The 25437-nt window shown below is 36.4% G+C and overlaps 2 protein-coding genes, 1 long non-coding RNA gene and 1 pseudogene across 3 annotated transcripts; 2 read left to right on the top strand and 2 right to left on the bottom strand.

Moving 5' to 3' along the window:
* Positions 1–1170: 1170 nt before the first annotated feature.
* LOC116126735 (senescence-specific cysteine protease SAG12-like) lies at positions 1171–20473 on the bottom strand. Its single transcript, XM_031412400.1, has 4 exons — positions 19996–20473; positions 19623–19903; positions 18501–18509; positions 1171–1401 (listed from the first exon to the last, which is right to left on the bottom strand). The coding sequence occupies exons 1-4, from the start codon at positions 20441–20443 to the stop codon at positions 1171–1173; spliced, it is 969 nt and encodes a 322-aa protein (XP_031268260.1). The 5' UTR covers positions 20444–20473.
* On the top strand, positions 1725–9821 carry LOC116126741 (annotated as a pseudogene).
* Positions 11396–12888, top strand: LOC116126736. Its single transcript, XR_004127525.1, has 3 exons — positions 11396–11509; positions 11886–11981; positions 12814–12888. It is a non-coding gene; the product is annotated as an uncharacterized LOC116126736 (long non-coding RNA).
* A 4345-nt stretch (positions 20474–24818) lies between the features above and the next one.
* On the bottom strand, positions 24819–25283 carry LOC116126718 (secreted RxLR effector protein 161-like). Its single transcript, XM_031412383.1, has one exon. The coding sequence runs from the start codon at positions 25281–25283 to the stop codon at positions 24819–24821; it is 465 nt and encodes a 154-aa protein (XP_031268243.1).
* Between the last annotated feature and the right edge of the window lie 154 nt (positions 25284–25437).

Genomic DNA, 25437 nt, shown 5'->3' with positions numbered 1-25437 from the left:
TAAGCTTCAATCCAATTCAGCATTCACGAATGAAGCACTTTCAAATCGACCTTCATTTTGTGCGAGATCAAGTTCAAAAAGGATACTTCAAGTTCGTCATGTGCACACACAAGACCAACTTGCTGACTTAAAGACAAAACCTTTGTCCAAGCAATGTACAGAAGTATTAAGGAACAAGATTGGTGTTGTCGATGGCACCACAATCTTGCAGGAGCGTATTAAGGAAAGTGATACAAAAGGAAGTCAACACATTAAAGAAAATCAGAAACTGAAATCTGCATGAATGATTTGCAATTATTGAAGAATATTTGTTGTCATACGAAATATTGTAACTGATCATACGTTCTCTGTTTTTGAAATATTGTAACTGATGTATATCCTAGGAATTTACTGCTGTACATTTCCAAAATAGGATCACAGACTTGTATATATTACTCTGTAAAGTTTCAATATGATTACGGTGAAAGCTTCCATTTTAATATCCTTGCAGTGTTTCTATACAGAGTGTCCAAACTAGCTTGTGCATACCTCAACTAATCATTCGAGGCACTGAAACTACCGGCTGGCTAAGAGCTCTAGTTGCCACCCGGCCCACCTCTATTAAGGGTCATGAGGACTCTAACTTGAGAGACCATGTTAAATCCTCCCTTGCACTTTTACCATTAGCCACCTAGTAGTGGTTTTAATTAAATTTTATTCACCTTTTTCATTGTTTTTTTTTTTTTTTTTGTTATAGTGGAAGACAACCCAAGTGACATATGTGACCTATATTTATTATATCGATTATTAATTGTTCTATCAGTTTAATTTGAAGCCTAAAACCCATTTTCCTAAAATCAACAATTAAGTAATTTGTTGTGTAGAACCTTAAAGTTCCAGCCAAAGAAAAACAAAGGAAGCTTAAATGTAAGCAAATTCTATTGGGTTTGTCCATTGAAAGAAAAGTTAATTAACTTACAAGTACATGATATTGATATTGGAGTTTTATTCAACACCAAACCTACGTAATCTCCAATAGTATTCAAACTATATGATCTTGAAACAATATTTAGGAATAATAGAGTATATGACACCACCCAGATATCACAATTTAATGACATTTAATTACAGAGATGGATAAGAAGGTGCAATGGCAAGGCCACAAAGGCCTTCCTCAGCTTCAACATCTCTCTAAATCCTCATAAACCCATCCTCACCCCATTTAGTACCCCAAGAATTCTTCACCAGCCAGTACTTTGTGCCATCAGATTCAGTACCATACCCAATGGCTGTAACCCCATGGTCTAAATTTGTGCCACATTTCCCTTTGAACATGCCGCTTTTATAAAACTGAAAATCTCTACCACTACCTTCGATCACAACACAAACTGGTTGATTTTCCACAGCTTGCAACAAGGCCTCCTCGTCATAGGATCAATAAGGAAAAAAATATATTAATTGTATATTGTATAAGAAAGATAGATTGATAGTTAATAACAATAGTTTAACTAAAATTTTAAAGTCTGTAGTGAGTTTAGTGTTTAAAATTATTTGTCATTTTTTTTTTTTTTTTTTTTTTTACCTCCTTACTAATGTGGAGACACTTTACAAGCTGAATAAGTAATGTAAGATAAAAGGATAGAAGAATTATATAAAGATTTCATTAACATAATGTTTTATAGTCTTCATAAACTATAAAGGTAACAATTTTTGAAAAATTGCTAAGCATGCTGGCGCAATAAACTATGGAAGTAACAAAGTTTTGAAAACTGAATTTTTGAAACATTGTTAGAAATTTTATGTTCTTATTTGGAATCTTCCTTGATTGTTTGTTCTAACCAATGGGATTTTACCCGATTTGATAGGGACCAACACAAGCACATAATTTGAGAGACTCCCTTGTGGAAGCAAAATCTGATATTGTAGTAAAGGTAAGTTCTGTTTTATCAATTGTTAGGTCTCTTTATGATTGATCTTTACTTGACTCTGTAGTGATTGCTTTTGTGTATTGCAGATAGGGTTGAGGAAAGGCTCTCGCTCTTTCACTGAAGCTAGTCTACAGGATTCACTGAAGAGAGTGGAACACTAGGAGATTGTTGAAATTTACAGGTTGTCCAGTTTAGAAAACCTAAGTTCTAAAGTAACCAAAACATTCATAGCAAGCTAGAAATATAAGGAAATAAGAGCATACACACAGATTTATAATGGTTCGGTAATCAGATTGATTCCAACATCCACTATTCAGTGCAACAGAAAACATGCACTATGAAGAGAAACCTTACAAAGTTTGTGAGTTAGTTTTACACCAAGAATCCAGTGACAACACCCCTCTATAATCACCGTAGATTGCTCCCATGTGTCTCACACCTCTCACACACAAATACAACATTGATCAGTAATTTATGTCAGAAGAAAGAATAAAAATTAGTTAATAGAAATCTCATCACCATCGTCGATCTCATCCTGTGAACACCAAAGCTCCACCTTGATGATTCCCTCATCAACTTTCTCTCTTTTGTAACCAAGAGAGAACAATCTAAAGAACAAACAAAAAGTGTCGACCTAAGGCACAAACAAAAATATCCCAAAAGAGAATTTCCAGAAATGTCCCTTTCATTCTTCTAAATTACCTCTGACCAAAGTATAAAAACTTTGACTCCACATAAGCATAAATCGAATGCCATATCAACACAAATCTCCACCTTGGCATTTGATTTCTTCATCCCCTGTTGCCTTGGAAATTTCCTTCATTCTTACTCAATCTGGAGCAGGCTCTTGAAGAGCCTTAGTTTATCCAAAGTAAGAACTTTGGTAAACATATCTACTGGATTCTCTTTCCCAAGAATCTTCTCCACCTTAATAACTTTTTCTTCAATCATATCTCTAATGAAGTGCAGCCTCACGTCAATGTGTTTGGATCTTTCATGAAAGGTTTGGTTTTTGCATAGGAATATAGCACTTTGGCTATCACTCTTCATTGGAGCCTGAGCCTAATGGAATCCCAACTCACTAAGCATTCCCTTGAGCCAAATTGCTTCCTTGGTAGCTTCTGTAATCACCATATACTCAGCTTCTGTAGTTGATAGAGTCACAATAGCCTGCAAATTAGCTTTCTAACAAACCAGATTATTCCATAAAGAGAAAACAAAGCCTACCATGTATTTCCTATTATCAGGATTTCCAACATAATCAGCATCTACACACCCCACAATGAAATCTAGCAAGTTTTTCTCTTTACTATACACAATTCCTATTGACATTGTTCCCCTAATATACCTTAGGATCCATTTCACTACTTCCCAGTGAGGTTTTCCAGGATTACTCATGAATCTGCTAACATAGCTTACTGCAAAGGCTAAGTCAGGCCTTGTACATACCATAAGATACATTAGACTTCCTGTTGCATTAGCATAAGGGATATTAATCATTTCCTTTCTCTCATCCTCTGGACTAGGACACTGATTCAAGCTTAATTTAATATGCCGGCCCATTGGTGTTTTGACAGGTTTACAATCAAGCATATTAAACCTTTTAATAACTTTCTCAGCATACTCCTTTTGAGATAGAATAATCCTCTCTGTTTTCCTATCTCTCTCTATGTTCATTCCTAGGATTTTCTTAGCCTGCCCCAAATCTTTCATTTCAAACTGTTTGTTCATTTCCACCTTAAACTTAGCAATTTCAGTAGCATCTTTACAAGCCTATAACATGTCACCAAAATAAAGTGCAAAGTAAAGATAGCAATCATCGTATAAACATTTGAAATAAAGGCAGCTATCAAACTTACTTCTTTTGAAACTAGAAATGATCATGAAACTGTCAATTTTTTTATACCATTGCTTAAGGAACTATTTCAATCTATAAAATGACTTCTTTAACAGACATACCTGATTTCTTGCACCTTTTTCAAACATTTCAAGTTGCTCCATTAGGATTTTTTCTTCTAGGTCACCATTCAAGAATGTTGTTTTGACATCAAGTTGCTCTAATTCAAGTTCAAATTGAGTTACTAAGGATAGTAGGACCCTAATGGTGGTATGCCTTACCACAGGTGAAAAAAATTCAGTGTAATCTACCCCTTCAACCTGTGTAAAACCCTTGGCAACCAACCTAGCTTTAAATCTAGGACCTTCTAGCCCTGGAATTCCTTCATTCCTTTTGAAAACCCATTTGCACTTGACAACTCCACTCCCTTCAAGTTTCTTAATAAGAACCCAAGTCTTATTCTTCACCAAAGATTGATATTCCTCTTGCATAGCTAACCTCCACTGCTTAGATTCTTTACTTTCCATAGCTTCCCTGACAGTCTTAGGTTCATCTTCTATTTCCTCAACAATTTGAAGTGCAAGGCAACCATGTCAGTTTGTGAATACCTTCTAGGCAACCTAATTTCTCTCCTTTCTCTATCTCTAGATAACTGGTAGTTCTGTAGTTCATATTCTTCATCATAAACTGGATCATTTTCATTCTTCTCTAACACAGATTCTTCCTCTTGAGTTTGTAAATGTCCTTGCTGACATTCTGCTTGCAGATTACCAAAATTGTCAGAAGGAGTTGCTCCATTCATTTCAAACCTAATAACTTCAAAATTCAATTTATCAGTCTTTTCATTCAAGCCATTCAATTCTTCTTCATTGAATCTGACATCCCTACTGATTATGCATCTTTTCCTAGTAACATCCCAGCACTTATACCCTTTTACCCCATCAAGATACCCTATGAAAATACACATAATGGCTCTAGGTTGTAACTTATCAGATTTGTCATGCACAAAGATAGTGCACCCAAAAACTCTCAAGCTACCATAATCAGCTGGATGTTCTATCCATCTCTCAATAAGTGTTTTAAACTCTATAGCCGAGGAAGGAATTCTATCAATCAGGAATATTGCTGTATGAGCAGCTTCAGCCCAGAACTTAGTGGGAAGTTTGGCATAAGACATTAAGCTTCTAACCTTCTCCAATATAGTTCTATTCATCCTTTCAGCTAACCCGTTTTGTTGTGGGGTATATCTAATTGTCCTATGTCTTAAGATTCCACTATCCTTACACGGGTTATCAAACTTCTTATTTATGAATTCTAAACCGTTATCAGTCCTCAATTTCCTAATCTTCTTTCTTGTCTGGTTCTCAATCATAATTTTCCATTCCCTGAACTTACCAAATGCATATCCCTTATTTTTCTAGAAATAGATCCATGCTTTCCTAGAGTAATCATCTATGATGCTAATGAAATACTTACAACCACCTAAAGATGGATATTTAGTTGGCCCCCACACATCAGAATTGATATAATCTAGAATAGCCTTATAACAGTGTTTTCCCACACTAAATCTAATTCTGCTCATCTTCCCATAGATGCAATGATCATAGAAATCTAGCTTCTTTATATTATCCCCTCCGAGAACCTTTTGCTTACTCAGCTCAATTAGCCCTTTTTCACTAACATGCCCTAGCCTCCTATGCCATAAAGCTGCCCTATTGGACTTCTTAGATAAGGATATAGCTGCTGTTCTAATGATGGTTGAACCATTTAGAACATGCAGCCCATTCTTCTTCTCACCCTTCATTACAACTAAGGATCCTTTAGTGACTTTCAGGACTCCACCTTGAGCCTTGTAGCTATAGCCAATTGAGTATAGACTTCCTAGAGAAATTAAATTTATTTTCAACTCTGGTATGTATCTAACATTTGTGAGCCATTTTGAACTGCCATCATGCAAATTCAAAACTTTTCCAGACTATAGTTTTCTAAAGTTTGACAAAAAAGTCCTATTTGGAGTCATGTGGAAAGTACAACCAGAATCAAGTATCCATTCAACATCAATTTCATTTTCAGAGGCTACCAACACATCAGAACTCTCATACCCATCAGAAGTTACATCTACACTCCCACTAGCATCTTTTTCCCCTGATTTTTTCTTCCTATCAGGACAGTCCCTTTTAAAATAACCTTCCTTATGACAGTGAAAGCATTTTCTAACAAATTTTGACTTTGACTTTGATCTACTCCTAAACTCCCTTTCTTGTGACTTTTCTTTTTAGATCTTCCTCTCACATGTAAGCCCTTACCATCTAGTTTACCTTCTTTCCTAAACTCAGCATCTTTTGTAGTAATTGCAACCACAACCTCATCTAGTTTAAGGGTTTGCTTGCCATACTTTAGGGTATCAACAAAGTTAGAGTACATTTTGGGTAGAGAGTTTATGAGGATAATAGCTTGGTCCTCATCTTCTACTTTAACACTTAGACCTTCTAAGTCTTGTACTAATTTCATAAAGTCATTCATATTTTCTCCTAATGACTTTCCCTCATTCATCTTAAAACCAAATAATTTCTGTTTTAAAACTAATCTATTAGGGGAAGACTTAGACATATATAAGGAGTCTAGTTTTTCCCAAACCCCAGCTGGTGTTGTCATTTTCTTTACCTCTCTCAAAACTTTGTCCCCAAGCCTAGAATTAAGGTACTATGGGCTTTATCTAGAAAAACTTTCTTTTCCTTTTCAGTTAAAGACTCTGGTAAACTGTCCTCACCCTCCAAGGTAGCTGACAACCCATCTTTAAATAAAACAACTCTCATTTTCATCTTTCATAATCCATAATCACTATCACCTATGAACTTTTCTATTTTGAACTTAGACATATCTAGGTTTACTACTTCTTCAGTTACCAGGAGATTCAAAACCCCAAAAAAATTCAGGACCTAGAATAAACCCTAAGTCAAGAAACAGTAACCAAAACTTAGATTTAACCTAGATAATCCACAGTCGAACAAACCCTAACATTCAGACCTAATCTAGCTCTGATACCAGTTGTTGAAATTTACAGGTTGTCCAGTTTAGAAAACCTAAGTTCTAAAGTAACCAAAACATTCACAACAAGCTAGAAATATAAAGAAATAAGAGCATGCACACAGATTTATAGTGGTTCGGTAATCAGATTGATTCCTACATCCATTCTTCAGGGTAGTAGAAAACATGCACTATGAAGAGAAACCTTACAGAGTTTGTAAGTTAGTTTTACACCAAGAATCTAGTGACAACTCCCCTCTGTAATCACCCTAGATTGCTCCCATGTGTCTCACACCTCTCACACACAAATATAACATTGATCAGTAATTTATGCAAGAAGAAAGAATAAAAATTAATTACAAGAAATCTCATCACCATCGTCGATCTCATCCTACGAACACCAAAGCTTCACCTTGATGATTCCCTCAACAACTTTTTGTCTTTTGTAACCAAGAGAGAACAATCAAAGAACAAACAAAAAATCCCAAAAGAGAATTTCCAGAAATGTCCCTTTCTTTCTTCTAAATTACCTCTGACCAAAGTATAAAAACTTTGACTCCACATAAGCATAAATTGGATGCCACATTAGCACAGAGATATATGGGAAACTGTTGCGGGAAGTGACCTTGTGTTGCTATTGATTTCCGATGCTGCACAAGTTGAGCAACCCTTTAGTATTTCTTCAGCAATGATTCAATTTTGTTGAGCAATCCTATTACATTCAACTATTATTTATTGTGCCATTGTTTATTGCATGCATGATATAGTAGTACATTAAACCATTAATTATATGCTTTATTTGGTTCCAAAAAATTTGGAATTGGAATAAAAGGTTATAATTCCAATTCCAATTTCAGTTTTTGAGTTTGCTCTTAATGAAGGGAGAATTTATGATTTGTAAAGACCTAATTCCACTCAAGTAAATTGTTACAGCCTAACACAGCCTTGATTGATTCTTCATGATTGTTTTATTATAAAGTTGATATCACTCATTTTGATCTTGCCCAGTCTACTGCGCAGTTTTGCTTTTTGACAGTTTTGCTTTTTGAAAATAGTGTGTTTCAAGTTCTTAAAACTTATAAGATTAAGTACAGACTTTCTGAACCAATCTATTATACTGTTTTTACAAGTTTTTTCATTTTTGAGAATGTGACTCTTCAGACTTCAACAATAGACTTCAAGGCTGGTTTTCTTCTTTCTTATAGTTAAATACTGGATGGCTTACGCATTTCTTATTCATTATATTTAGGCACGTTTGCTTTCAATATTTTATATATTGTTTGTTTCTCTGCTATCAGTAGTTTTTTCCTATATGCTGCAAGCAGATAATTATGAGAAGATTTTCTCCCACATGAAACCAAACAGCATCCTTGGCCTTTCTCATGGATTTCTTCTTGGTCATTTGCAATCCCTGGGTCTTGATTTTCCAAAGAACATGAGTGTTATTGAGGCTTGTCCCAAGGGGATGGGACCTTCTTTTAGGAGACTGTATGTTCAGGGTAAAGAGATAAATGGAGCTGGAATAAATGCCAGTTTTGTTGTACATCAGATCTCTCTGTCTTTTATCTATCTTGCCCTCTTTGTTTCCCTTAATATGTTTTTGTTATAACAATCAGTACCACTTTTAAATCTGTGCCCTAGTGAAGTTTATGAATGTTTATTCTCTTGTTTTTTTAGCAGGATGTTGATGGATGGGCTGCAGATGTTGCCTTGGGCTGGTATGTTACCTTTGGATCTTCGTTTATCTTTGCCACCACATTGGAACAGGAGTACAAGAGTGACATATTTGGGGACCGGGGTAAGCTTGGTAGTTTATGTGATTATTTCAACTTTTTTCTTTCATTTACAGTATTCATAGTATTTCTTTATACATTTATTTTGTCATGTAGGCATATTACTAGGTGTTGTTCACGGTTGTGGAGTGCTTGTTTAGAAGGTACACCAAGCTGGAATGAGTGAGGATTTGGCATACAAGAATACGGTTGAGTGCATAACAAGAATTGTATCAAAAACTATCTCAACAAAGGTAGCTTTTGTCTTTCAATTCTCTCTTTTTTGAATATGTGGATTGTTCCATTGGGAGAAAATGTACTTATTATGAACTTGTCGATTTGTTCGCATGTATTTGTTTTGATAGGGCATGCTGACTGTGTATAACTCATTGTCGGAGGATGGAAAAAGGGAATTTGAGGCTACATACAATGCCTCAAATTATCCTTGTATGGACATTTTGTATGAGTGTTACGAAGATGTAGCCAGTGGGAGTGAAATTCGCAGTATTGTTTTGGCTGGACGTCGATTTTATGTACGTTGATTTTATTTGTATAGACGTTTTGTATTTTTTTATTCATTACTTAAAGCTTAGTAAATAAGTTGTTGTTGGGTGGTTGATTTTACTTGTCAACAAGAAAATGAGGGTCTACCAGCTTTCCCAATGGGTAACATTGATCAAACTTGGATGTGGAAAGTTGGTGAACGTGTTCGAGCAACACGACCACAAGTGACTTGGGTCCATTGTATCCTTTCACTGTTGGGGTTTTTGTTGCACTTATGATGGCTCAGGTAATAACTTCATTGTCACTTTTGGATCAATCTTCTACATTCTTATCCAATGTTCGTGGTTACAACAAAATGGATATTATGCTTTGGATTCTGTGCTTAACTACCTACCATTTGTGTATGCAAAATTACAGATTAAGGTATTGAGGAAGAAGGGGCACTCATACTCAGAAATAATTAATGAAAGTTTGATTGAAGCAGTGGACTCTTTGAACCCTTCTATGCATGCTCGAGGAATCTCATTCATGGTTGATAACTGTTCCACAACTGCAAGGTTGGGATCAAGGAAATGGGCCCCAAGATTTGATTACGTCCTTACCCAACAAGCTTTGGTAGCAGTTGATGCAAGGACTTCTGTCAACCAGGACCTCCTTAGCAACTTCCTGTCTGATCCTGTTCATGGAGCCATTGTAGTTTGTGCTCAGTTGAGACCAACTGTTGACATCTCCGTGCCCCCAGATGCAGATTTTGTTCGCCTTGAGTTGCGCTAGTCTAGCAGTTAGATTCAAATGGATTTATCTTTGCGAGAATGCGTCTTATGAGGTCTAGGAGTGTGGAACTTTCTTTTAGGTAGAGTCCTATGTCTTGTAATGTTTTCCGTATTTGTTATGTTTTCCAGCAAACGTTAAGATCTCCTTTAATTTGATATTTTGTACTCTCCTTTGTCAGATTGTTTAAGCAGATTAGGGTGAATAAACACTATCTACATTTAGGCTGCCAATTAACAATCATTGTATTACTCAATGTTTCAATAACCAACCTGAGGTGAAACCTAGCAAAGTTGCTGGGTCTCGAGTAGACTGGTTTGACCAGCCTGTCAAACTGGGTGACAACTTTTAAAATTCAGCAAATACATCCTTAAAAATTACAGTCTCTATATGGGTTTGAAATTTAGCAATCACATCCCAAATACAAATCGGCCAGCGACTGGTTGGCAACTGTGACATCTTAAATGCAATCCCAATCATCCTTTGAGCCCATTCCCCAGAAAATCTACCCAAGATTTGACAGAAATTGGTTCGATTTTGGCCAGATCACACTGATGTTGGTGTCGACATTCCAAGCAAGATCTCACCGACGTCGACGTCGATAACCCTCCCCATCACTTTGAAGGCACTCCCCTCTTCCTTCCAACCAAAACCCACCTTGCCTCACCCCCGTTAACCTCACCAATCGTCTGCAAAAGTTGGGTGTTGTCATTGCTTTTTTTTTTCAATTTCTAGTTGATTTACTCATCGAAAATCAACTTCGTCGCCACTATTGCAATCACCGGCACTTTCTTTTCAAAAGCTCCAACATCCCAGCCTTCAATTGTTCGTCAATCATCATCTTAAATTCTAGGGTTTGGATGAATAGAAAAATTGTTAACCCAGTTCAGTGAAGCTCCCGGGTCTTGATTAAATTGGGCTAGGGCTGGGCCGGGTTTTAAAAGAGTGGTATTACTCCTTAGCAGTTAAGTAATTGCTTCCCATAGCTACTTTGAATGCATTTCCTTCATGGTAAGTGAATTATTGTAAAGATTGTAAAGATTATACCATTCGCCATCTCGAGTATAAAGATTGTTCATGTCCAGGGAAGTCCTAGTTGGGATTGTGTATACCCTATGTGAGGTTATGAAACTCTTCATTGTTTACCTCTGCAAATTAATTGGTTTTAGTTATAGTCTGTTTCCATCACTATAGTGTGGCTTGAAGAACTGAGACTTCACGTCAAAACCTCTCATTTTCATAGGTCAAAATAAATATTTCTGTTACTCTCAAGAGAAATTAAACTAAACTGGCTCCTTGCCCCAGCAGGAAAATACATATGATTTAGACTTGCCGCCCTGAGATTATGTATTTAAGAAATTTATATAGTCGTAATCAGCAAGTTCCCATACGCTAAGTTGCTTCTCTGAATTCTTATCCTATTTGACAGTATGTTCAGTGAAATAATCTAAATTCGAAATCAATGAACACCAATTTACTAGTTACTTTTATCCCTTCCATGTGGAATATTTTAGTACGAGTTGGCAAACACCATATTTATAGAAGTATAGTTGGCTCCATAAATTCATCCAAAACAACGATTTGGCATAGTCAAACCTTTATTTGGGGCTCCTAGAATAGGATTATGGAATGTTAATGCCGCAACAGATAATTTTTTCCATCCTTCATCATATTAGCTCCATCTAGTTCAGGTTCGTATTTCTTTTTCCCAGAACTTGCTCCTTTATTTCTTTATAATCTGATAATGTTGTATACCTCTAAGTTAATCTTGTGAAAGAAGCATAACATTAGGTTCAATATCCGTCTTTGAATACAATTATTCTAAACTGAACGCAAATAAAAGTTACACTCTTAATTATTAGTTGGTATCAGAGTGTTTAAATTTCCCAATCAGGAATAGTTATGCTTTATTGCTTTTGTGCTATATGGTTATCAGTTAGGTGTTGTTATCTTGTTAAATAATCAATGCAACAGTGTGTGCCATACGCAAATATTTAAACGTTGTCTTTGTCTGTTCAATTATGCTCATAAGCCAATGATGTTAGGCTAATGTAAACTTGAACTCAGCTCATGATACTCAAAAGGGTCATTTCTGGAGAGTCGCCTTCAACTTCCAAAAATTTGTTGCAGCATGATGCAGACTTTGCAGACCCTGCTTCTTTTGTAAGTCTTTTCTTGAGAGCTTATCTTGTTTAATTCTTCAAGTGGTTGTGTTATTGTAATATGATGGGGCCTTAGCACAGGAAGTCTTTTCAATTTTTATAAATTTCTTGAATAGGATAAATAAGAAATTTTATTCGAAAATAATACATGGACTAGAATCAGTTAGCAAGAACATAAAAAAAAAACTAAAAACCATAGAAACCAAATGATCTCTAACTAATTTTATTGTTATATATCTAGTGATCCAGGAATCTGGGCAAACTGTATAAAATTAGAAAAAAAAAATGGAAAGGAGGGTTGTGGTAGAATGAATATATAAAGATTAACCCAATCCAATCAAACTATTTTTAGTGAACTTATCTGTTGAAGGGGAAGAAGAGGCCATATATAGGTTTTAGTCCCTTTTTTATATCGGTAGCTTGAGTGATAGTTTTGTTTGTGATTATTGGACATGCTAACTAACCTATAAATATAAATCAACAATTGTTACATCAATTTTTAGCCTGAAGGCCCTGTTCTTTTATTTATTTATTTTTTATAATCAACACCTGTCCAATAGATCATACCCAAAAAACTGTTTGGTTTACTCACTTTGTCATCATAAGGCACGATATTGACTGATCTGTTGAGTAGAACCATATAATTCCAAGCAAATGAAAAAGTGGAAACTTAAATATAAGCAAACTAGATTGCTGAGTTGGAGAAACATATATGCAACTGTACATTTATTTATTCACTCTTTCTCTTTTGCTTTGTTTGGCAATAGAAAGAAAGGTTAACTTTAAAGTACATGATATTGACATCAGAGTTTTATTCTACACACTATTTGTAGGTTTTCCAGGGTTCTAAAGCTAAGACAAAGAAGGTTATTTGTGCATAAGAGAGAGCAAAAACAGAAGAGAAAGAACTGATACAAAAACAGTCTACGTTTTTCATTCAAAACAGAGAAATATATGAACCTAATACATCACTGTTACAACTACTTTTCAGTATAAATAATCTTTAAGTATACTACAATTTGAACCACTCTTAACAAACACAAAATTCACTGAGATTTTGTGGCTTAATCACCAGCTGTCTTCACCTAAAACATCATTCAAATAACTTCCAAAAAAGGATGGGAACTGCACATGACACACATCCCTTTAATTCAACAACCTCGCCAAACTTACAAACCAACCATGCAAAATGATTCCAGCAAATATCATTTACTTCAACACTCCTCCTTGATATTTTTGCTGGAACTCCAAGTCTGAATCTTAATCTTCAAACTTGGATCGCCTAAGGGTTTGGTCATTATGTCACCACTTGCTCCCTCCCCTGCAATGAATCAGATTTACTTCACCATCTTGCTCTGCCTCTCTCACTGCATAATATTTGATTCTGATATGCTTTTTCGACCATGGAGTACTGGATCTTGGACATAGCATTGCTGATGGTTGTCACAGTGCAGCACATTTCCTTGAGTCTGTTCCAGCCTTAAGTCTTTCAAGACTCTTCTCAGCCAAACCAACTGGTTGACTGCAGCAGCAGCAGCTACATATTCAGCTTCACAGTGGATTGTGCTACCACCTCTGCTTTTTTGAATTCCAGCTTATGGCACCTGCATTCACAAAGAAAACATATCCAGAGGTGCTTTTCATGTCACCAAGGAGCCACCCCAATCACTGTCAGTGAAACCATGCAAACTGAATTTTCAGCTTCCTTAAACCATATTCCCAGGTCTGGACATCCTCTAATGTATCTGAGGACTTTTTTTGCTGCTTGCAAATGCAGCTCACTTGGTTCATTCATGAACCTAGAGAGTAAACTTGCTGCAAACATAATGTTGGCCTTGTTGCAGTCAAGTACAACAAGCCCCAACTATGCTTCTGTACTTAGTTTCATCAACCTTAGCAGCACATCATTTTTACACAGCTTCACATTTTGCATCAGAGTGTGTTGACAGGTTTGCAGTTCTCCATTGCAAATTTTTTGATAAGTTCATTAGCATACCTCTCTTGGGAATAAATATCCCATAAGGAGACTGCCATACTTCCATTCCCAAAAAGAAACTCATCTCCCCTAAATCAGTCATCTCAAATTCCTTGTGCAGCTCTTTCTTGAAATCCAGCAGCCTAGTGGAGTCAGTCCCTATCACCAGAAGGTCATCAACATACAAGATATAAATATCCTTTCATCATCAACCTCTCTAACATATAGGGTGTGCTCATTTGGACTTCTTTCAAACCCCAACTCATCAAGAACTTATTGATTCTGCTGTACCAGGCCCTAGGGGCCTGTTTTAATCCATAAAGAGCCTTCTAAGGAGATACACTTTATCCTCTTGCCCTTCAACCGTATACCCTTCAACCGTATACCCTCAGGTTGCTCCACAAAGATCTCTTCATTAAGCCACCCATTCAAGAAAGCAGATTTCACATCCTTTGGAAGACTTTCCACTTGAATTGGCTGCAGTTGCAGTGAGATTCTGATGGTGTCATGCCTTGCAACTGGTGCAAAGTGTCAGTGGGAGATTGTTAGAGTAGATGCCCTAGAGCCAATCAATTATTGTAAATTGACCTTTGTAATAATGTTCATATCAATAACAAAGGCATTTTATTCTATATCGCGTAATCATTATTTGCATATTATATGATATATGTCCTTAGAGGGTAGAACCGGGACGAGGGTACAAGTGTTTCAAATCTTGATAGTGAAACCCTATGAGCACATACGGTGGCCATTCTAGAAACGTCCGTAGCCCCAGTTTTCTGAGTAGGGCACAAATAATACGATAAGGCTATCATAGTGTTGAACGACCCTGTCAAAAGGCAGTGACTGATCTCACTTGTCAAGTTGTTTGGTGACACCTGGTGCAACACATGGTGTGCTTGTTGTAGGCGGATATACCGCAGCAAATTCACTGGATCACCCACCAGAGGATTCCATATGGATGGTAACCCTAGTGTCTATAACAAATCCTCTAACGAATGGTGGTGCATGTAATCCTTAGACTTGAATCACCGGAGCACCTTGTGCACCGATTGTATAGTGGACACTAGCCTAACGCAGTTCTATTCAAAGCTGTCAGTACGGTGGTGATGGGCTATATCAAGGAGTGTATCAAGACTATGGGGATTGACAAGGATTCATCACTCCCGAGTACGAGATTTATCTCACGGCAATTCAGTATATAGCAATGAACACTAAACTGTGGCCACAGTGGGATTGGTTGTTGCTCTATCCAGATTATAATACGGGTCATTGGTCCAGAAACTGAATATATATCGAGAGTAACCGAAGGTTGACACTATTTCTATGCCTTCGTCTCGTCGAGATAACGTATGATGAAAGGATCGAATTGTACGGTAACCATATCGTTGACAGGTAGCTACTTTGCCGAATCCGAATCTATCGGGTGCCATGATCCTTGCTAGGGGCCAATCTTGGTCTATGTATAATGTGAGACATTAATTGGTGTTAATCACATATTATACACTACCGGTAGATGAGGACCTATGGGTCACACACATAGATAATTTAAGACTCAGGAGAAAAGAAGGGCGTTTTCGTCTTTTTGGCGAAGGTGTATTTGGTAATTTCACAGTGCAATTAAATTTGCTGAGGTCGTAGCCTTTATTTAATTTTTTAGAAAAAATAAATAAGTGAAATTCTGTTTAAATATATGTTCGCATATATTTAATAAATTATCATTATTGTTAAATGTTAATATATATTTAATATATATTAATTGATTTTAATTGAAATAATGATGAAATATAAAATATCTAATTTGGGAGTGTTTGGCAACATGGGGTGTTTGGGTTGGAGCCCAAGCCCATTCCATGTGGAATAGGGCAACTTAGTTTGCCTATAAAAGAAATGTGTGTGTGGAAATTAAAAAAAGTTTTTTTAGTTCTTTTCAATTAAAACAAACACACACAGCCCCCATTTTGACTCTCCCACGCCACTTTCACTGTTTGATTGAAAATCAACTTTCTTTTGTTCTTCTGATTCTAAGGCCAAGGAGGATCTAGCAAATCCCTCCTTGTTTTCTGGGTGTTGTCTTCGTGTAGACTTCTTGGTTCGATCCTATACTTGATCGGTAGCAAACACGTTCAGAGACAATATTGGTGGAGCCTCCAACGTGGGTATGGTTTCTCAAACTTGAACTAATTTCTACAGATTTGTTTATTTTATATAAACTGTGATTTTTGTACCCGAATCTTGGTTCAAGGAACGATCATAAGAGTTTATGTTTTGTTTTTTCCGCTGCGTAACTGGGTTGTTTACAACAAGTCCACCCCAAACTGCTGTTGCATAACCTTTCACTACAAGCCTTGCCTTGTGTCGTTAACTGAACCATCAGGATTCAGTTTCTTCTTATAAATCCATTTCACCTTATGATTTTTCTTCCGATAGGTCTGGTTACAAGTTCCCAGGTTGCATTCTTCTCTATCATGTCAAATTCTTCATCCATTGTTGTCCTCCACTCTTTAACTTGGGCTACTTTAGCATAACATGATGGTTCCATCAAGGCCAAGTTGCATCTGTCATAAATTTCAGCCAAAGGTCTAGTCCCCTGACTGGAGAATCAGCTTCAGAATCAAAACTGAAATATGGAGCATCCTAAGTAGCTATCAAGTCTCCTCCTTGTTCTGCATATTACTTCTTCAATCTCATTCTGTCCCATTCCACAGCCCTCTTCATCTACCTTTACATCATGGTTAACCAGGAATTTTTTGTTCTTAGATTGTAAATCCTATATGCTTTGGATAAGCTGCTATAACCAACAAAAATTCCAGTTTCAGCCTTCTCATCCAGCTTACTCCTCTTGTTGGCTGGAATGTGAGCATAACAAATGCTTCCAAACACTTTGAGGTGGTTGATGCTTGGCTTTACTCCATACCAAGCCTCAAATGGTGTTTTGTTATCCAAGGCTTTAGTTGGCAGCCTGTTGAGTAGATAGACTGCTGTATTCACAGCTTCAGCCCAGAAAAATTTGGGCAGTTTTTTCTCAAACAGCATACATCTTGCCATTTCCATTGCTGTTCTATTTTTTCTTTCACTCACACCATTTTACTGTGGTGTGTAAGGGGAGCTCAGTTGGTGCTTTATTCCAAACCCTGCACACAGTTCTTGAAATTGATTTGAGGTATACTCTGAACCATTGTCACTCTAGATTGTTTTCAAACTCAAACCAGTTTCATTTTCCACCATTTGCTTAAACCCCTTAAACATTGCAGCCAACTCACCTTTTTGTTTCAGGAAGTAGACCCAACACAGCCTGGTGAAATCATCTATAAACAGTAGAAAATACCTGCTGCCATTCAGAGAGGGCACCTGCATTGGACCACACACATCTGTGTGTATAAGCTGAAGCTTTTCAGCAACTCTCCAGGATTGTTTTGCTGGAAATGGCTGCCTATTGATTTTTCCCAGTTGGCAAACTTGACATACCCCTTCCTTCTCCTCAATTTCGGGCATACACTGAACAAGTTCTCTCCTCCTCATTTCCTTAAGACCTGAATAATGATAATGCCCAAGTCTTTTGTGCCAAGTTTCAGTTTCAACACATTTTGTAGACAAGGCATGCAAGGCTGAGTTTTTCCATTCAATTGGAAAGCTTTTTCCTAGCATTTTCACATTCATTAATTCATTCCCTACGTTGTCAACTACAATGCAAGACATATTTTGAAAATGTAGGGAGTAGTTCTTTTCTAGCATTTGACCTACACTCAGCAAGCTTTGGTTGATTTTGGGTACATAAAGAACATTTGCAATATATTTGGTGCCTAATGTAGTTGGGACAGCAACCTTACCTCTCCCTTTGACTTCCACAAATTCTCCATTGCCAATCTTGACTTTGGAGTGAAAGAATCTATCAATGCTCACAAAACTTGACAGATTTGGAGTCATGTGGTTTGTGCAACCACTATCAATCAGCCATACATCATCACACATGTTGTGGTTTGTGCATGAAGCCATGAAGAGTTGTTCTGCTTCTGGATTTGGTTGCTGGACCTCCACCACTATAGCCTGCTGCTCCTGCTGATTTCCTTTGCTTTTACACACTTTTTCTATGTGTCCATACTGCTTGCATGACCTGCATTGTCGGAACTAACACTTATATTCTGGATGGTTCTTCTTTTTGCAGTGCACACATGGAGGAAATGATCTTTGTCCACCACATTTCCCTCCTTGATTGTAGCTCTTCTCTTTTCCTTTCTTTTCACCACTATATTTCTTGTCTTCTCTTCCTTGTACTCTTCCTTTTTGACCTATATATATGGTTGTCTCAGTTGAGTCTTCTTGCCTCAACTGCCTTCTTTTTTCCTGGGCTTGAAGTGAATGAACCAGCTCAGCCAAGCTGATTTGGGACAGATCTTTGGAGTCCTCTAGGGACGAAATTTTTGCTTCAAACCTCTCAGGTAAGCTGACCAGGACCTTCTCCACTACTCTCTGGTTGGTTAGTTCTTCCCCTAGTAGCTTGATTTTGTTCACCACAGCCATGAGTCTGTCCACATATTCCTTGACAGATTCTGCCTCCTGCATCTTGAATACTTCAAATTCTCTTCTCAAGTTTAGAACCTGCATATTTCTTGTCTGGTTACTCCCTCCAAACTCCTCTTTGAGAGTGTCCCAAGCTTGTTTAGGTGTCTCACATGCCATGATCCGGGAGAATACCTGATCTGTCACGGCTGAATGTATACAAGACAATGCTCTTGGAGCTTTGGCTGCTTCTTCTTCATGAACTCTCATCTGGTTCAGCGTTAGGTTGGGTCCAAGGTGGGGAACTTGCTTCTCCTCTTCCACTATTGCCACAAGCCATGGCCTCTCATATATGTTTTCATCTTGACAGCCCAAACATGGTACTGGTCACCGTTGAAAACTGGAGCAGAGATTGGAGCAAAACTGGATGCCATGGAGAAGCTTTTTTGAGTTAATTAGTATCTGGTCCTGAAGGATCAAAGCAGCTCTGATACCAATTGTAGGTTTTTCAGGGTTCTAAAGCTAAGAGAAAGAAGGTTATTTGTGCATACGAGAGAGCAAAAACAGAAGAGAAAGAACTTATACAAAAATAGTCTACGTTTTTCATTCAAAACAGAGAAATATATGAACCTAATACATCACTGTTACAACTACTTTTCAGTATAAATAATCTTTAAATATACTACAATTTGAACCACTCTTAAGAAACACAAAATTCACTGAGATTTTGTGGCTTAATCACCGGCTGTCTTCACCTAAAACATCATTCAAATAACTTCCAAAAAAGGATGGGAACTGCACATGACAGACAACCCTTTTAATTCAAAAACCTGGCGGCAAACTTACAAACCAACCATGCAAAATGATTTCCAGCAAAATATCATTTACTTCAACACTATTGTACATACATACTCAAACTACAATATCTTGGAAGAATATTTAAGTTCAGAAATACATAAACCCACCATATTTTTCATGCTGTTGGATAAGATGCTTCCTTTGCAATCCCACAAAGGCCTTCTCTTGCGCTAACATCTCTCTGAATCCTCATGTACCCGCTTTCACCCCAATCAGTGCCCCAAGAATTCTTGATCAACCAGTACTTAGTGCCACTGGTGCCAGTACCATACCCAATGGCGGTAACAGCATGGTTTAAATATGTGTCACAGCATCTTTGTACCCAGTAATCTTGGCTGCTCGTGTTGCCACCTTCTTAGTCTTACAATTGCCATCTATTTCCTCATAGGGGTAATCAGCCTCAGTTGTTAGGCCACCGTTGCTTTTAATGAACTCAAAGGCAGTGTCCATGAGACCCCCTTCACAACCTTGATTCCCACTTTTAGTATCACAGTCTACCAGCTCTTGCTCTGACAACGATATTAACTTACCGGTTTTTATTTGAGTTATTCCTTCCACAGCTGCCACTGCTGAAAACGCCCAACAACAGCCTATATATTGACAATAACAAACAGTAAGTGACTATAAAATAAAGAACACAAAAAAAAACACTCTGGCCACACTAAATAACACGTTTACTTACCACATCGGCCTTGGTCCTTAACATGGTTCACAGCACCCTTTTTTCGCCAGTCCAAACTAGCTGGCACAGCTGTTAAGTTTACATGTGTAAAAGATGTGTCTTTTGATGTGGTTACTGCTTTTGAGGTTTTCCTCTTGTAACCGGTATACAAGCCACGGAATTCTTCATTTGTAAGGCCTGCGAACTTGTTAATGGCTAGCTTGTATCCACGGTCCACATCATTGTTAAAATTTTCAATATATTCTAAGTTGTTCTTGAAAATATTATAGCGTCTCTCCTTTTCTTGTGCATCTTTATAGACACGTCCATGTTGAGCCATCCATTCCTGATGCCTTTGTAGGACAAATTCATCATTGAGAGGGCGGCATAAAGCATGAATGACCCAAGTGCGCAAAATAAGGATTGAGGCCAAGCAGACAAATTGGAATTTGTTTGAGAGAGTGGTCATTTTGGTATAAAGAAAAATTATCGAGGAGAATCTTTCGATGGGCACAACAACTTCAGAGTGGTTATGGGGTTTTATAGGCAAGGATTTTTGTCACCTTCCCACTCTCTTTATAATGCTAGAAAAGACTGGCACTAATACGTTCCTTACAAGATCTTCTGACTTAGACCCCAAAACCGGAATTATTATTTCTGTCAAATCTGTTACATGTAATCACTAATTTATCAAGAGGTTTTATCTCAGCCATTATTGTTTTGATGTAAATAAGATTCGAGTAATTTTAAAGAAGGCTTACAATAAAATTCTAAACATATAGTATCTACTGTATTTTATTAATCAAAGAAGAGCAGAGGTCCTGGAATTTACTTTTAACTCAGAAAACTTTTCAAGCAAAGGCGTTATGTTGGATGAATCTGTTCACAGAGCACTGATGATAAATGAGAGTTTGGAGTAATTGGAAGAATGAAAATATTCCTTCAGGCCTTGAGGGCCCTTCCATCCACTGGAGACTAATAAATTCTCAAGGTTGATAAATTAATCTAAATAGTAATTATTTTGATTTGAAAAGAATCTTATTTGGAGAAATTAAACCATGATAGCAACTTCAACAAACTGGACTAATAGAGAGTAACGAAAACCAAAATAACAGTAAAAACACAAACACAAACAGTAAAGAGAAAGAAGAAATATGCATGATTTTATCTTAGTTTACCCAATTAATAGGTTACGTCCAGTTTAATCAATATTATTGCAATACTGTCTCATCTCTCTTATTTACAATGAATGAATTTATTCTAATATTTTCTATCACTTGTTATAAGGGAAAAATACATTTATATACTAGGTTTAAAAGAATAAAACCTAATATTACAAAGATTTCTATTCTAAAGTTTAAACCCAATAATGAATTAATAACTTAAAAAAATCATTTAGCAGGACACGAACTGCATTTGCACAGCCTATTAATATTGAAGTGGTCAACAATTCCAGCACTAACGCTGAAGTGGTCAACAATTTTCTTTGCTGGTCTAATAGACTCATAAAGACAGAGGCCGCAACCGCAAATAATCCTCCATCTATATGACACCCAATTTTGAAAACAGATTTATGTTTATAAACACGATGAAATTCTTAATATGCATAGATGGTGAACATGTAAAGAATAACTCAAAGACCTTGAGTGTCGTATGCAGAAATGGAGTTCAAGATAAGAACTTCCACTGGTTTATTATCAGAAACTTTTTATGTGGTTCCTAAGCAGCAACTCAATCATTTCAATGTGAAAATAAGAAGTGTTTACACAAAACTAAATATTAGACGGAACTAGAAAAATAACTTGTGGGTCAATTAAATTGCCATTGATATTCCAAACAGCCTGCTAGAACTTCACACGGCTGTTTGCATGTGCCTGTGTGTTTGTTTATGGCACAAAAGCTTCAAGTAATCAATTTCTATATGGCTATGTCCCTGGAAAACAACCCATTTTGTGCTTTTAATAGAAATTCATCCATTGCAATGGACAGTATTCAACAGTTCTAGATCACTATTGACCATGAAAGTAAGAAAACTTATCGTTTATTAGTTTGTGTGCGCCACTGAATGATTTTGATTTGAGCATCTTCACTGGACCTGTTGACCAAGACAGTGATCTGCAGCCAAATATTCTAATCATGGAGATACCATCACAGTCAGTGACGAAAGTCAGGGTTTTTGCCCAAGAGGCCCTCCACGGTTTCGTCATTGTCTGTCAAACAATTGGTAAAAACTTTTAAAAAACCATCAAACTTTAAGCAAAACCTCGAGTAAATGTGTTGAAAATAACATCCAATTCATAAGGAAACACAATTTTTGTTGGAATTTTCTTTAATCTCTTGAAATAATTGGATATCATAGCTATCAAATAAAAAAAGATAGTATGATACATATAAAGAAATACTGATAAAACTTTAATTAATAAAATTACAAAAATTGATTTATCACGTTTTTAAATGTAACAATTAGATCTAATTAAAAGATTATTTTAGTAATTAATTAATCATTTTATTGTGTTAATTTTCTTATATTTAAAATCATTTTGGTGAAATTTAAAAACTTATATAATTTGCTAATCAATTTCCCGACATTTAAATTATTGGCATAGATCAACTAGATTTAATTTAATTATTATTAGAACATACTTAGCCAACTAATTATATTATAAAATAATAAAAATATCATTATTAATATATTAATGATTTGTGCAAATCAAGTTGTCCTTTAATTATATAAAAAATTAATTTTATAAATGTATTTGTTATATCTAAAGTCAAATTGATAATAATATTTTCAGCCAATTACAAAATCAAACAAACACAAAATCAACTAATAAGATTCATGTCTTTTTTCATCATAATAAAAAACCTAAAGAAAAAAAACATGATTCAACCCTAAAATAAACTAAATTAAAATAAATAATATGTATACCTAAAACTAATAAAATATAAAATAGTGCAACGCCTTGAATATTAAAAGGTTGAACAATTTGGGTCTTCAAAAATTAACTCCAACTGAGCGATAAGATAAATAGACATACTCACTAAATAAAATTAATGATACAAAAAGCTGTGGAAATTAATTAGCCCTATATACATATAATGAAACCATTAGGTCAGCGTAACCGCAATATTTATGATTGGTGGCCTGAACAATTATTATATTTATGATTAGTGGCCTGAACAATTATTTTGATTGTGGGCCTATATTTATACTTTTTTGATATAAAAATAATTAATTATAAATTTTTTTTTTTTTTTTCAAAATCTGAGTGGTAGGCCTGGATGCTGGATCCGCGGCTCATCCGCCCCTGAATTCACAGTAAGATTCCATTGTTTTGTTGGACTGTAATAAGATTCCTTCTCTCAGCAAAGTTGGATTAACACGGCGCGTCCATTTCAGAAGCATCACCATAATAGTGCTACATGCTGAGGGAAGTCAAGGATTCCACCTATTAAATCAAACTTAATTGCGTTAAGCATACTCCTTGGAGGTAGGCCAACTTTTCAGAATTTAATATGGTCCAATAACTAAATTTGACTGCCCAATCTAATCGTCTTGTACAATATACATGCACTTCATGGATGGGACCGGACTTGTCCCCGAAATTGAAAATCTATTCATTATATATTAACCTTTTTGACAAAGACCTAATTAAAATTCAGGATAAAACTTGAGTGTAACAACCATATTATTAAGGGTTCGCTTGAGAGTTTTATGGTAACAGTTATGAGAGTAAATTATCATAGTAGTTTTAAGAATAAATCATCATAGAGGTTTTGAAAGATTTTTAATAGCTGTTTTTAAAACACTAAATCTATGCTTGGGAGTTTATTTTTCAACGGTTCTAATAGTTTTTTAAAATAATAAATTTACATATATGCTCATAAAAATTCTCTAACTCTAACCAATACTTGGGAGTTATTTTTTCAATTACAAGGTATGAGTTCTTTATTTGTTTTTGTTGTAAACTAATCCTAAATCCTCAAACCAAAACACCAATCTCAGATCAAATCAAACAAGAACAAGAAATCAAACAACACACAACAATATACCGTGGTTCGCTTGTTCAATGTAGAACAAGTTACATCCACGTTGAGCTCTAGAATATGGAGCGCGCTGCACTATGATTAATCACTCCGAATGATACAGATTACAATCAACTCACCTTCTCTGTCAACCACACAATCAATCACTCACCTCTCTTCCCTTTAAACCCGCAAACCTGTACAACCACTAGAGTACACAATACCCTTTAAGGAACACCTAGTCCTCAAATAAGACTCTAGACATATTCACATAGAGAAGAATCAATATGAGTGACAAACCCTGACCCAGGTTACAATCGCGTTCATTGAGAGAAGAAAAAACCTAAAAACTGAACTGTAGCAAACTGAGAGAAATGGCCTCTTTTATATCGTTGACTACTGACTGAACTGGAGCCGTCAGATCTTCCTTAATTGAAGGGTTGTGATCAATCTTGGATTAATAAGCAAAACGGCATCGTTTTACTTGGCTGTAAACAACGTCGCAGACTTCATTATTTAACAATCTCCACCTTGAAGTCTATGGTTGTCTCTCTGGTAGTCTCCTCTTCTGTGCAGCAAGCATTTCCATATTCCTTCTCGGCTCTGAGTGGTTATTCCACATGCAGTAAGTTCAAGCAATGCTTGAACTTTGCAAGTGTTACAACCTTGGTTCCCATGTCCGCAGGGTTATTTTCAGTTGGGATTTTCATCAGGTTTACCTCTCCTTTTGAGATCATATCCCGTACAAAATGATATATGACATCTACATGTTTGTTCCTCTCATGGTATACGGGATTCTTTCCCAGGTGAATGGCACTCTAACTGTCTGAATAGGCAGTCACAGTTCCATCCAGCAGCTTGGCCTTTTTCAAGAATCCCTGAAGACATATAGCTTCTTTGAATGCATCGGTTACATCCACATATTTCGCTTCAGTTTTGGACAGTGCTACCAGTAGCTGTATTTGGGACTTCCAACCGATGCAGTTACCTCCCAAGGTGAAATGATAGGTTGCTGTGGACTTCCTGGAGTCTCTATCACCTGCAAAGTCAGAGTCTACATACCCAACCAGATCAAGTGAGGAGTTTCTTTTACAGAAATTTAAACCAACATGGACAGTGCTTCTAATGTATCTAAGAAGCCATTTTAAAGCATTCCAATGTTCATATCCAGGGTTTGACATGAACTTACTTAGTAGTGATATTGAATAGGATAAGTTAGGTCTTGTACTAACCATAGCATATATGACAGAGCCTATTGCATTTGCATAGGGTATGGATTCCATCTTTAATCTTTCAGATTCTGTTTTTGGGCTTTGAGCCTTACTAAGGGTGAAGTGACTAGCTAGGGGCATTGTGGCACATTTAGAGTCAATTCATTCCAAACCTTAACACTAGTTTCTGCAGCTAGGGCATCTGATGGAGTTTTAAACTGCAGTT

This window comes from Pistacia vera, unplaced genomic scaffold (genome assembly GCF_008641045.1).
Source record: "Pistacia vera cultivar Batoury unplaced genomic scaffold, PisVer_v2 Contig183, whole genome shotgun sequence".
Taxonomy (NCBI): Eukaryota; Viridiplantae; Streptophyta; class Magnoliopsida; order Sapindales; family Anacardiaceae; genus Pistacia; species Pistacia vera.
This window is presented reverse-complemented; position numbering and strand designations above follow the sequence as displayed.